This window comes from Chiloscyllium plagiosum, chromosome 6 (assembly GCF_004010195.1).
Source record: "Chiloscyllium plagiosum isolate BGI_BamShark_2017 chromosome 6, ASM401019v2, whole genome shotgun sequence".
NCBI classification, from domain to species: Eukaryota; Metazoa; Chordata; class Chondrichthyes; order Orectolobiformes; family Hemiscylliidae; genus Chiloscyllium; species Chiloscyllium plagiosum.
In genome coordinates, this window is record NC_057715.1 from 54,176,239 (window position 1) to 54,190,813 (window position 14,575).

At 40.9% G+C, this 14,575-nt stretch overlaps 1 protein-coding gene across 7 annotated transcripts in view; it reads left to right on the forward strand.

Moving 5' to 3' along the window:
* Positions 1-14,575, forward strand: part of grm5b (glutamate receptor, metabotropic 5b) — a 584,754-nt gene that overhangs the window by 198,614 nt on the left and 371,565 nt on the right. For all 7 annotated transcript variants that reach the window (XM_043691559.1, XM_043691556.1, XM_043691557.1 and 4 more), the window contains one exon: positions 8,952-9,201. In XM_043691559.1, the coding sequence (XP_043547494.1) occupies positions 8,952-9,201 (250 nt within the window). The remainder of the gene's footprint in view (positions 1-8,951; positions 9,202-14,575) is intronic.

The window sequence follows — 14,575 nt, forward strand, 5'->3', positions numbered from 1 at the left end:
TGGGGCACCTAGAGGGAGGTTAAGATCCTTCAGACTTTGCTTACAAGCCAATGAATGAATCCATCCATGGTTAGAGTTATGGATTGAAGTGCTCTGCGCATCCAGCAAATACTGATTATTTAGTTGAACCTGCCTTTCCAACTGTCCTAGACCAACACCATGTCAGAATCAAAACATAAGACATAACTTGAGCAGATTCCTCTGCCCTTTGCTTTAGTTTGCATAAGATCCTTGGGAATGATGCCAGACATTCTCTTAGTTGCATCTGCATCTGCTTTGAATGTTGGAGAAAGTGAAGACTGCAGATGCTGGCGATCAGAGTCAAGAAGTGTAGTGCTAGAAAAGCACAGCAGGTCAGGCAGCATCCGGGGAGCAGGAGAATCAATGTTCCAAGCATAAGCCCTTCATTAGGAATGTGGCGGGGAGATAGGGGCTGTAAGATAAATGGGGTGCGGTGGGGCTGGGAACAAGGGAACTGGAAAGACGATAAGAGGATGCAGGTGGGAGTTGATGGTGACAGGTCGTAGTGGAATGTGGAGCAGATAGATGGGAAGGCAGATGGACAGGTGGGACAGATCAAGAGGGTGGTGCTGAGTTGGAGTGTTGATCTGGGATGAGGTGGGGGGAGGGAACATGATGAAACTGGTGAAATCCATATTGCTGCATGTGGTTGGAGGGTCCCAAGGCGGAAGATGAGGTGTACTTTCTCCAGGCACCACGTGGCTAGGGTTTGGAGCTGAAAGGGAAGGTGTGGGCACAGATTTTACACCTCTTGCGGTGGCAAGGGAAGGTACTGAGAGTGGACAGTGGGTTGGTGGGGGGCGTGGACTTAATGTGGGAGTCGCTGAGGGAGTGGTCTTTGAGGAATGCTGATAGGGGCGGGGATGGAAAAATATCTCTGGTGTGGGGTATGACTGTAGGCGGTGGAAATGACGGAGGATGATGCACTGTATCTGGAGATTGATGGGTGGAAGGTGAGGAACAGGGAGTTCTATCCCCTGCACCGCTGGGTTCTACCTCTTACCAAAATTCACAAACCTGACTGCCCTGGTCCACCCATCGTTTCCACCTGCTCCTGCCTCACTGAACTTACCTCCTCATATCTTGACACCGTCCTGTTCCCCCTTGGTCCAGGAACTCCCCACACATAGTTGGGACACCACTCACATCCTCTACCTCCTCCATGACTTTCATTTCCTCACCCCAAATGCCTCATCAAATCCATGGACATCCATCGAGTCCCTGTACACGTCCATCCTACATGCTGAAGGCCAGCAAGCCCTCCATTTCTTCCTCTCCCAACAAGTACTCCTCCACCAACACTCCCATTCAATTGGTTGAACTGATCCTTACCCTCAACAACTTCTCCTTCGAATCCTCTCACTTCCTGCAGAATAAAGGAATAGCCATATGCCAGCCTCTTTGTCAGATATGTGAACAGTCCATCTTCCATAGTTACACTGGTGCCTTTCACCACCTTTTCCTCCGCTACACTGGTGACTGTTTTGGCGCCACTCCGTGCTCCCACGAGGAAGTTGAACAATTCATCAACTTCACGAATGCCTTCCATCCTGACCTCAAGTTTACCTGGACCATCTGGGACACCTCCCTACCCTTCATGGACCTCTCTGTCTCCATTTCTAGTGACCGACTCAACACAGACATCTACTTCAAACCCACCAACTCCCACAGCAACTTGCACTACACTTCCTCCCATCCCCCTCCTATAAAAATGCTATCCCTTACTCACAATTCCTCCACCTCCGCTGCATCTGCTCCCAGGAGGAGCAATTCCACTCCAGAACATCCTAGATGGCCTCGTACTTCAAGGACCACAATTTCCTCTCTCATGTGGTCAACAATGCCCTCTACCACATCTCCCCCATTTCCCAACCTCTGCCCTTGAACACCACCCCACCAATCTCCGGATACAATGCATGATCCTCCGCCTTTTCCGCCACCTACAGTCAGACTCCACCTTCAAAGATATATTTCCCTCCTCACCCCTATCAGCATTCCATAGTGACCATTCCCTGCACAGCTCCCTCATTAGGTCCATGCCTCCCACCAACCCACTCTCCACTCCCAGAACCTTCCTTTGACACCAGAAGAGGTGTAAAACCTGTGCCCACACCTCCCCCCTCACCCTCTTCCAAGGCCCCAAAGGATACTTCCACATCCGGCAGAGATTGTCCTGCACATCCAAACACCTCATCTACTGTGTCCATTGCTCCCAATGTGGTCTCCTCTACATTGGGGAGACACAATGCCAACCCATGGACCATTTCAGAGAACATCTCTGGGACACATGCACCAAACGACCCCAGTGCCCTGCTCTTCAACCCCCCCCCTCTCACTCCGCCAAGGACATGCAAGATCTGGGCCTCCTGCACTGCCAAATCCTAGCCAACTGATGACTGGAGGAAGAATGCCTCATGTTCTGCCTTGGGACCGTCCAACCACAGCATCAACTTCGATTTCACAAGTTTCCTCATCTCATCTGCCCTCGCCTCATCTCAGATCCAACGGTCCGACTCGGCATTGCCCTCTTGAACTGTCTTATCTGTCCATCTTCCTTCTTACTTATTTGCTGCACCCTCCACTCTGACCTATCACCATCAACCCCACCTGCATCCACCTATCACCTTCCCAGCACCTTCCCCTCAGCCCTTCCCCCACTCCTATTCATTTCTCACCTTCCCCCCCCCCCCCACATTCGTGATAAAGGACTTATGCTTGAAACGTCGATTCTCCTGCTCCTTGGTTGCTGTCTGACCTGCCGTGTTTTTCCAGCATCACACGTTTTGACTCTCCTTTGAATGTTTTAGTCCTAGGCAGTTCTGTCATTCTCTAGCTGTAGATCTATGTCAGTGCTGTGCTCGGTTTACTTACTCAATTGAATGTCGATTCACTTTAAGTGGATGAGGGAGTAGAGTAGGGAAGTCATTGAAGATTTATATCTGTTTCTTCACAGATTTGCGCTGAGAGATGGGCTTTTAGGCTGAGTCTTTTGTGCTCTTGGTCCTGGCTTGGGGGTAGAATTCGGAACCTACGTGATAAAAAATAAACATTTGTTACTGTCACTAGCTTTCCACTTTATCCAAAGTTTAGTAAGACTTTTCTGTTTAATGTGCAGCTGTTAGTAGCAGATTGTAGGCATGTTCATTAAATGACTATAGATAATCATCCCTTTAGCACAGGCACATTCTACTTGCTCTCCTGCCATCCATTGACCCTGTGTATATTCATATACATTATGCATGTTCTTCGACAGGAATATAGAAACACTAAGAGACAGCAGCATTGGTACATGAGTACTTCTTTGTGCACTCATAATTGCAAACAATGATGTCAAATCTCCAGAATTGTGATTGGTTGTTTGTGTTACTAGTAAGCAGAAATGTGACAAAGGCTAAATTAAGATTTGAATGTTCTGTCTAAAACATGGTTTGATGTCGTCAAAGAACTAGAGTTGTTGAAAATTAGTACAGTATTATGCAATGTGTGTACCTGAGATACTGTGAAGTTTCATCACGAGGCCAGCTTTGTGATTGTGTCTTTGTCCCATGTAAGACCTTGAGGAAATCAGATGTGTATGTTATCCGAGTTATGATGAAAGGTCAGTGAGCTGATGGTGCATGAGTTGCTGAGTGTTGAAGCTCCTTTTGTGTTTAAAATCCAAAGCCTGGCATATGTGTGAGAGGCAGTACTACTGTGGTGCAACTGGTGCTAAATTTGTAGTTGCAAGAAAATTACAGACATTGAGTACATGAGACATTTAATAGAAATGCCTGTCACCCAATCTTAGATATAACAATTCTTTGTAATGACAAACTTATAATTATACCTCACAACAATATTAACCCACTCATAGGGGCATAAAGTATGGAGTAAGCAGCGCAATCCACCTGTCCTTTTATTACCTGTCTACACTTTTAAGGGGTTGAGTACACCTGCCTTTGCCCCACTTTAAGTCCTTAAGCTGTCAATTATTTTCGACTTAAGAGCTGCTTTAGTTGCAATATTCAGCTGACAGGAGGAATTCAGAGTCTAAAAGTGTGGCGCTGGAAACTCATAGCTGGTCAGGCAGTGTCCGAGGAGCAGGAAGCAGATAGGGGGAAGGAAGATAGACAGGTGGGACAGTTCAAGAGGGTGGTGCTGAGTTGGAGGTTTGGATCTGGGATAAGGTGGGGGTAGAGGAGATGAGGAAACTGGTGAAATCAGTATTGATTCCATGTGGTTGGAGGATCCCAAAACGGAAGATGAGGTGTTGTTCCTCCTGGTGTCGGGTGGCTAGGATTTGGTGGTGGAGGACCTGCATGTCCTTGGCGGAGTGGGAGGGAGAGTTGAAGTGGTTGGCCACAGGGTGGTGGTAATGGTTAGTGCGTGTGTCCAGGAAGTATTCTATAGATGTGTATAGTTAAAATTTCACTGATTACAGAGAGGCAAATGAGAAAAGATTGCATTTGTTTTGTTGAGCAGTGTTATGTTTATATTCTGTTGAGCAGTGTTATGTTAATATTCTTTCTGCTTTTCTAGTCATATCACTCTTCACAGGAGAAAAATCAGGCAGTATCATTAATTTTGGATAATTATAGGATAACATGTGTGGGATAGTCACTCTTTATTATATCCTAAAACTCTTTTATTTTATGAAATAGGATAGAAGTGTAAAATGCATAAGTACTTGGAACAACAACTGTGCAGTTTTAGTTAGATCCATTTGATTGTTTTTTCTATAATTTACTTTTCTTTTATACTTCATTGTTTACCAAACAAGGACATTTGGTGGTGATAAACAAAAATATTGTATTTGTTTAACATTACCCATGACATCAAATGTCTCAAAGCACCTTACAACCAAATAAATACTTCATAAATAAAAAGAAAACTTTTTGAAGTGTAGTCACTGTTGTGTTGAACATGAGAATTAATTTTTGCCAAGCACAGAGAGGGTAGAAAAGTAAATTAAAAGTGGCTGTACACTGCCTAGTGCCAAATCAAACATTTAGCAAGAGTGAAGTGTTTCTTGGGAATACACTTAGGTTAATTCCTAAGGCTATGAAGAACTAAAACGTTTTTGTTTAAGAACTAGTATTGATTATATTATTTTCAAAAAGTGAAACTATAATTTGACAAAACAATAGAACAATGGATAAAACAAATCTAAATATTTTAGGTCAACAATGATAGTACAATGTGGCTAATGTACAATGGAATCACACATAGTCTTTGGAAAAGTAACACCAATGAAGCAAATAGAGATTTCTGGGTGTGTAATGCTGAGGTGAAGAAATGAATTTTAAGAAAGATTTAAATAAGGAGAAAGAAATGGATAAGCAGAATATCTTCTGGGTAGAATCCCAGAGAATGGTAGTCATATGACTAAAGATTTGTTCACAACCTGAAGGGAAATGTACAGATGCATAAATGGTCTGAGTTAGAAAATAATATATTTGGCAGGGGAATGCTGGGCTGGGACGATGTAACAATGAAATGGTTGGATTAAGTTATCAAAATATTTAAAGGTAAAAATAGAAATACCTGCTTTAGGATTGGGTTTAAGATTAGGATTAGCTCCTGATTGAAGTCGAGTGCTCTCACCAATCCTCCTTTTAATTGATGAAAACATTTCCAGCCAATTTGCATGTGAAGCTCCTCAGTATATAGGTAGAAAAGGACACTACCAATGTGCTACAAGAATCCCCAAGCCACCTTTCGACTCTTTTTAACAAACCTCCTTATTATACTGCACCGAAGAGCCTGAAAATTAACATGATATAGGATTAACTACTCATGAGTTTTAACAACAAAAGTACTTGTCTCAACAAAATGATGTAGCTTCTTGGATGATTGCAAGTTTCAAGTTACATTGACTCATTATGCATAATTACAAAGACTGTTCGGCTCCAAATATAACACATCTGATCCATTGAGCTCAAAAAGTGGACTGCCTCAATCCTCTGGGAGAAAGTGAGGACTGCAGATGCTGGAGATCAGAGCCGAAAAATGTGTTGCTGGAAAATCGCAGCAGGTCAGGCAGCATCCAAGGAGCAGGAGAATCGACGTTTCAGGCATAAGCCCTTCTTCAGGAATGAGGAGGGTGTGCCAAGCAGGCTAAGATGAAAGGTAGCGAGGAGGGACTTGGGGGAGGGGCGTTGGGAATGCGATAGGTGGAAGGAGGTTAAGGTGAGGGTGATTGGCCAGAAAGGGGGTGGGGGCGGAGAGGTCAGGAAGAAGATTGCAGGTCAAGAAGGCGGTGCTGAGTCCGAGGGTTTGGACTGAGATAAGGTGGGGGGAGGAGAAATGAGGAAGCTGGAGAAATCTGCATTCATCCGTTGTGGTTGGAGGGTTCCTAGGCGGAAGATGAGGCACTCTTCCTCCAGGCATCTTTTATCTTAACCTGCTTGGCACACCCTCCTCATTCCTGAAGAAGGGCTTATGCCCGAAACGTCGATTCTCCTGCTCCTTGGATGCTGCCTGACCTGCTGCGCTTTTCCAGCAACACATTTTTCAGCTGCCTCAATTCTCTGCGCAGGATAGTTTGACATCATCAAATTGGGAGGAACCTCCAACATTAACTTTTTCAGACTCATGACCTTTGTATGTCAGGGACTTTAATTTTGAGGCATTGAGGAGGCAAGCCAATATAACTCAACAAGAATGTGACGAATTGGGAAAAATTCAGAGACTTGCACTTTATGGAAAATGGTATATGGGACATTTCTTCAAATATCATGCTTCTGAAAAGTACTGAAATTTTTGTTTGACTATATTTAATAATATAAACTCTATAGTCAAACTTGTGTTAACATTTGCTAGGGTTTGATTTTAAGCTTTACAAATGTGTGAAATTAAGATCATGCTGCAAGAATTAGTCTTGCCCCATAAATATAGAATTTAGCAATAGTTAAAACATTGATGGGAAGCCATTTAGAACATAGAACATAGAACATTACAGCACAGTACAAACCCGTTGGCCCTCGATGTTGTGCTGACCTGTGGAACCAATCTGAAGCCCATCTAACCTGCATTATTCCACTCTCGTCCATATGCCTATCCAATGATCATTTAAATGCCCTTAAAGTTGGCAAGTCTACTACTGTTGCAGGCAGTGCGTTCCATGACCCTACCACTCTCTGAGCAAAGAAACTACCTCTGACAAATGTCCTATATCTATCACCCCTCAATTTAAAGCTGTTTCCTCTCATGCTAGCCATCGCCATCTGAGGAAAAAAGACTCTCACTGTCTAACCTATCTAACCCTCTGATTATCTTAACTTTCTCAATTAAGTCGCCTCTCAACCTTCTTCTCTCTAATGAAAATAGCCTCAAGTCCCTCAGCCTTTCCTAGTAAGTTCTTCCTTCCATACCAGGCAACATCCTAGTAAATCTCCTCGGAACCCTTTTCAAAGCTTTTATATCCTTCCTATATACGCAATACTCCAAATGTGGCTGCTCCAGAGTTTTGCACAGTCGCAGCATAATCTCATGGTTCAGAAACTTAATCCCTCTACCAATAAAAACTAACACACCTTATGCCTTCTTAACAACCCTATCAACCTGGGTGTCAACTTTCAAGGATCTGTGTACCTGGACACCGATATCTCTCTGCTCATCTACACCACCAAGAATCATACCATTAGCCCAGTACTCTGCATTCCTGTTATTCCTTCCGAAATGAATCACCTCACACCTTTCCGCGTTAAAATCCAGTTGTCACCTCTCAGCCCAACTCTGCTGCTTATCTATGCCTCTCTGTAATCTACAACATCCTTCATCACTGTCCACAAAACTACCAACTTTAGTGTCATCCGCATATTTACTAACCCATCCTTCTATGCCCTCATCAAGAAAGGCAAACAACAGTGGATCCAAAACAGATCCTTGTGATATGCCACTAGTAACTGAATTCCGAGATGAATATTTAACCTGTGAGGTCCATGCCAGCTGTGTACCAAAAGCAGTTTAGCTAGTCCCATCCCATTACTGTAAGCTCCAACTTCCTATTTTTACATTTGAACTGCTTATCTAGTATATTTTTAAAGACATGATTGATTAAAGCCATTATTGAATCTTGCAAATTTGGTGTCTAGGTATTGCATTTCATATTGCAACCATTTGCCGTGTGAATGCTTTTTCTTCTTGTTGCCTTTGATTCTTTTATGAATCACTTTAATCCAGTGTCCTCTGATTCTCAACACTTCTGCTAATGGGAATGACTTGTTTCTATGCATGTTTTCATGATTCCTCACAATTTTGAAAACATTCATCAAATCTCCACTCATGCTTTGAATTTTTGTGGACAGAATAGTTCCTTTAACCTATTGCCGTATATTTGGAGAAAGAATCACAATAACCCCTTTTAGAATAAGTATACAGTTTTGTATTTTTAGAGTTGCAAATGAGGCATCACTCTTGCATTTCAGCACTGCTGTAACTGATACATTGTCAGGCTTCTCTAAACTTAGAGATTTGTGTTATATTCTAATGGTCAACATTACTAGACTGACATTGGTGATATTTGCATCCGATACTAAAGCTTGCCAAGCATCATACTTGTAACTAATGTGACAATTTGCATTGTGAATATAAATGTTGATTAGAATATTCTATTCACAGCATAACTGTGTGGATGTTTTGATGCAGATAAAGTCACATAATAAGATCTTTGTTTAAGCAAATTCATTCAAATTGTTATTTCAAACATATACAAAGTTTGTACCTTCCTGAATTCATGCTGTTATAGAAATTGAATTTTGATATGAATAGAATATGTTATTGTTTCTACATTACTAGTAACAGGATGAATAATTGTAGTCAGTTAAATATTCTGACTAAAATAGCAAGAGCTTACACACACACACATATATATATATACATATATATATTTATGTATAAAACTGAGATTAATCATCGAATCACAGTGACGCCAAATGCTTGTCTTGTAGGTAATTATGGAGAAAGTGGCATGGAAGCTTTTAAAGAGATGGCAGCTAAAGAGGGAATCTGCATTGCTAACTCCTACAAAATCTACAGCAATGCTGGCGAGCAGAACTTTGATAAGCTTTTGAGGAAGCTGCGCAGTCAACTTCCAAAGGCCCGAGTTGTGGCTTGCTTTTGTGAGGGCATGACTGTAAGAGGGCTGCTGATGTCCATGAGGCGACTTAGATCATTGGGAGAGTTCCAGCTGATTGGCAGGTAAGTGAAAACTTCAGGCTTTACTGAATGAATATTTATATATTGCTGTGTTTCAAGTTCAGGTCTATAGACTTTCAAAGACTGTAAAAATAATAATGACAGAAGCGCTACAGTTTGACTCAGCCATTTTCAAAATTTTGGATTAAGCAACCAGCTTAAACTTGAGTAAGTGAATTGTCCATAGAGGATCGATAAATTCAAGACTTCTCTCAAAAGAAACATGCTATTATTTTTTCTGCTTTCAGATACTACTTTTTCTACATTATGTAGTCCATCAGTTGTTGTCTATAGCTGTCACTGTGCTTTTCTGCATGATGCAATGCCGTTATTTATATTTTGCCACTCTTGGATATGAATCAAACATAAGGAGAAATGAAAAGTGGTTAGGTCTTACAGTCGTTGAATATTACCATACAGGATAGATAGGATAACAAGGAGAGATTTGTCAACATTTTTGAAACAGGTACAAGAAAAAAAGATAAATAAAAATGAATGATTTTAAATCCCAAGTTTTATGGATAAACTGTTTAGATCCGTCTTGAATTTGTGCAAGCACTCTTCCAATCTACCGTCATAACTGAAGTGGAAAATTGATGAAATCCTCAGATAGTTAATATAAATAGCTGCAAGTGATAAATAATGCCATTTCTCCAGGGATTTTTCTAGCCTTCTAGGACAACTGTGGCAGGGGTTTGAAAGTAAAGGATGACAGTTTTTCAACTTTTGATGTGACAGAAGTGGAAAGATTTTATTTTCCTCTAGATCTATATGTCTTTAGGAAGGAATCAAAATGGTTTTAGTTTTATGGAAAAATGTGTGAGAAACATCTGATAAGAGGACATTGGGAGGTGAAAGGGGCACACAGAGATTTCCAAAACCTCAGAAAATGGGGAAATTGGGTAATTGTGGCTAGAACATAAAAGGAGATTGGAGAATGTGGAGGCTATGCAGAGTTGGAGACTAGGATCTCATGGGAGACGCAGGTCAGAATTGTTTCATTTCTTCACCTGCACATGGTTGCCCTCTTGATTCTTTAAACATTAATTGCTAGAAAGAAGCTGTAAGTAGAAGTACTTACTGGAGATGACCCATACTTTGTCAGATAAATTTGATAATATTTGTAAAAATCATATGACCCGATCTCATGTAATCTGATATCATGACATCTACTATATGCCACAGTCTCAGGCAATATAATGTCATCTGGTCAGGTGTTCAAATTTCAATCTTTTATATTATTTTCTTATCTTCCTTTTTGTCTCTTGCCTTTTCTCAATCCACTTTTTCAGCAGAAACTTCTGCTGTTCATTGGAGCAGAAGGCAAGGTGGACAGAGGAACTTAATTAGACAAGAGGCCAAAAATCCGATGATGCGATGAAAGTTTGCACTTTAGTTCTCTGAATTTTAAAAGTAACCTGAGCTTCCTGGTGGCAAGCATCAAGAAGTCCTTTTCAATCCATTTGCATGACATGCATGTTCATTCAAAGGCCAGCTCAGTGGATTTAATCTCTTCTTCACAATTTAACCACGTATAAGTGAGATGAACCAGGCATGGTGATCATCTTTTTGGACTTTTGAGTGAGTAGATATAATTTTGTCCTGTTTGGGGAGCATTTTTCCATATCATGCCATAACATTAATGAGATGTATTGCATAAAATAGAGATATATTCTTCAATGCTGACTGGAGAAGTAGAGATTAACATGAAACTGAAATATAGAGAGAAATGAAGCATGCAATAATGTAGAAAACAGATGAAAAAGAAGATCACGATAGACAAAATGGAATATGGAAAAATAAGTTTGCAATTAATATTAAAAGGCTTGGCAAATAATTTTGGGAGCATATGAAGTATAATGGAATAATCTAAGAGGAGGTAGAATAGCTAAGCTTCAAACAGGAGCCTTGCAGAGATTGAAGGTATGGAAACAATGTGAAATAAATATTTTCCAGCAGTAAATATAAATAGTGACAGAATTAAGTGTATTGGTGTAACTGTTGATAAGATAGTAACATTCAAAATTATGGTAGGACTGAAGGTGGAAGAGTTTTGAAGGAAGTATTGAATGTTGAAGGTTGAGGGAGGTCAGAAGTTGTGCGACAAGTAATTTTCAATTCACTTTAGGTATTAACTTGTGCTAGGATTTGGAGAACAGCTAATGTATTACCCATATGCAAGAAGACAGGGAAGGATGTGTTGTGAAATGATAGACTGATTCTAATGTCAGTTGTGAATGAGCTCTTAGAAGCTAAAATTGAACTGAGAATAGTAAATATTTAGATATGCATTAAAGAAATCCAACATGGTCTTATACAGGCACGTTGTGCTTCACAAATATATAAAAGTTTTTCAAATTGAACTGAGAAATAAATGAATGTAGTAGTAGATACAGCAGTTTTACTTTTCAGATATTTCATAAACTGTCTCTCAGGAGGCTGTTTCTAAGAATTTAGGCATGCGGAATAACAGGAAATGTAACAACATGGATGGTAAAATGGTTGATTGACAGAAAATAGAGGATTAAGATATTTCACAACAGAAAATGCTGGAGGCACATAATGGGTCAAGCAGCATTGTGGAGAGACTAATAAAGTTAATATTTTGGTTAGACTGTAGCTCTTTTAATATTTCTACAAGAATATAAGAAATAGGAACAGGGATAAATCAGATGGTTGCCTAGTCTACTCCACCATTCGCTCCCCAATCATGGTTGATCTTGGGCTTCAGCTACTTTTCCCTGGTTCCCTGAGAAACTGTCTACCAAGCTTCAAATGCATTCAATGATGGAATTGAAAATGCGTCTTTTGAGTTGAGAATTCCAAAGAATTGCAACCTTTGAGTGGAGAATCTTTTTTTCATCTGATTGGGTCCTTATGACTGTTTCCTTGCATTTTAGAATCTCCAACCATGGGAAACGATCTATCAGCATCAACATAATTAAGCCCCTTTCAAAGTCTTGCAAGTTTCATTGAGATCACCTCTCACTCTTGTAAACTTCAGTGAAGGAAATGTGTTGCTGGAAAAGCGCAGCAGGTCAGGCAGCATCTAGGGAACAGGAGAATCGACGTTTCGGGCATTAGCCCTTCTGCCCGAAACGTCGATTCTCCTGTTCCCTAGATGCTGCCTGACCTGCTGCGCTTTTCCAGCAACACATTTCCATCTCTGATCTCCAGCATCTGCAGACCTCACTTTCTCCCTAAACTTCAGTGAATAAAGGCCCAAATTGCCTAGCCACTCATCATGGGAAATCCCCTCATACCTTTTCTTAAGTGTGGAGACCAAAACTACCTACAGTACTCTGGATGTAATCTCTACTACTGATACTTCACTCAATAGTAAAATGACTATTTCCCACTAATTTTAATGGTTTTGTCAGGGTAATTATTTTATACAACTCATAAGCAACAGGAAGCAATATACAAGCAATTAAAAACTACATAGTTTGGCACATGCATATGCTCATAATACAGAAACCGATGAAGATTAAAAAGGAAAATATGACTTAGGGACAGGAGTAGGCCATTCATGCATTCTAGCCTGGACAACCATTCATCAAGGTCCACCATTCACTCCACTTTCCAGTGTGCCCCTCACAACTCTTCCTGGGGAAGAAAAGTCCACAGACTAATGACCGACCGAGTCAGAAATATTCTCCTCATTTTAGTTTTAAAAGCAAGACCTTTTATTCTTAAAGAGAATCTACAAGTTCTAATCTCTCCGACAAAGAGAAATATCCTCTCAGAATCTAGCCTGTTCGGTCCCCTTCAGGATCTTTTATGTTTCAATAAGTCCACACCTTATCTTTTAAACTCCAATGGGCAAATGTTCAATATTTCTTCATAAGAAAAATCTTTCATCTGAGGAATGAATTGAGTGAACTTTCTGTGAACTGCTTCTAAAGGAATTATGTCATATTTGAAATAAAATAAACAAAATTGCACTCAGTACTGCAGATGCTATTTCATACATCTCTCCTGTGGAAATCAGACAGCTACTGAACTTTTTTTAAAGAGATCAGAAGTCTCAGTGTGGAGATGTCTGCTAATATCTGTGATGCCAATGACTTGGTGTGTTGGATAGCGTTCGATGGATAATCCTCAAGGTCAATCAGACAACTTACCACAATAACACATTACAAATCACACATGACATTTTGAAAAGAAGGCAATAATGTTTCATTTTTGAAGTCAGCTAAATCATAATTTGCCAATTGTGTCACCATGTCAGCTGTGCGAACAGCAGTATTTGAAAATGCTATTTCACATGTAAACCAAACATTTGATCAAAATAGATTTCGCACACTTTTTTAAGGGACCTGGTTAGAATAATAACAATAATTTTCATTTATGTCCCACAAAAACACTCCATGCGCTCCATAGAAGCATTATCAGGCAAATTTTGACATTAATCTGAAACAACAACAATAGTTCAAAACTTGACACCAAGCCATATAATAACAAAATAACACATTTGATTTACATACATGAATATTCTTTTTAGTTTTGCATTTTAATTCATTTATGGATGCAGATGTTGCTAGCTAGACCTGCATTTATTGCCCGTCTTGAATTGACCTTGAAAAGTGAGCTAGCTTTTTGAACTGTTGCAGTCCTTAGGGTGTCGGGACAATCAAGTGCTGTTAGGGAGGATGTTCTTGGAATTTAATCTATTGCAATGAATAAATCGCAATATAGTTCCAAGTCATGATGGTATGTGACTTGGAGGCAAGTTTGTAGGTGGCTGTGGTCACAGTACCTGTTGCCCTTGTCATTCTAGGTGGTAGAGGTGATGGATTTGAAAGGTACTGACTAAGAATACTTGTTGCTTCTTATAGATGGTACACATTGCTGCCCTTTGGGTGAAGAAAGTTGGGTGAATGAAGTTAATCTTGAATGTGATGGATGGGGTGTCAAACATACAGGTAAAAACAATCACTGCAGATGCTGGAAACCGACTCCCACAGCTACCTGGATTATACCTCTTCCCACCCTATCAAACATCTTGCAAAAATGCCATCCCGTATTCCCAATTCCTCCGCCTCCACCGTATCTGCTCCCAGGAGGACCAGTTCCACCATAGAACACACCAGAAGGAGGTACACCGTGGCCTCCTTCTTTAGAGACCGCAATTTCCCTTCCCACGTGGTTAAAGATGCCCTCCAATGCATCTCATCCACATCCCGCACCTCCGCCCTCAGACCCAACCCCCCCAACCGCAACAAGGACAGAACGCCCCTAGTGCTCACCTTCCACCCTACCAACCTTCCCATAAACCAAATCATCCGCCGACATTTCCGCCACCTCCAAACAGACCCCACCACCAGGGATATATTTCCCTCCCCACCCCTCTCCGCCTCCCGCAAAGACCGTTCCC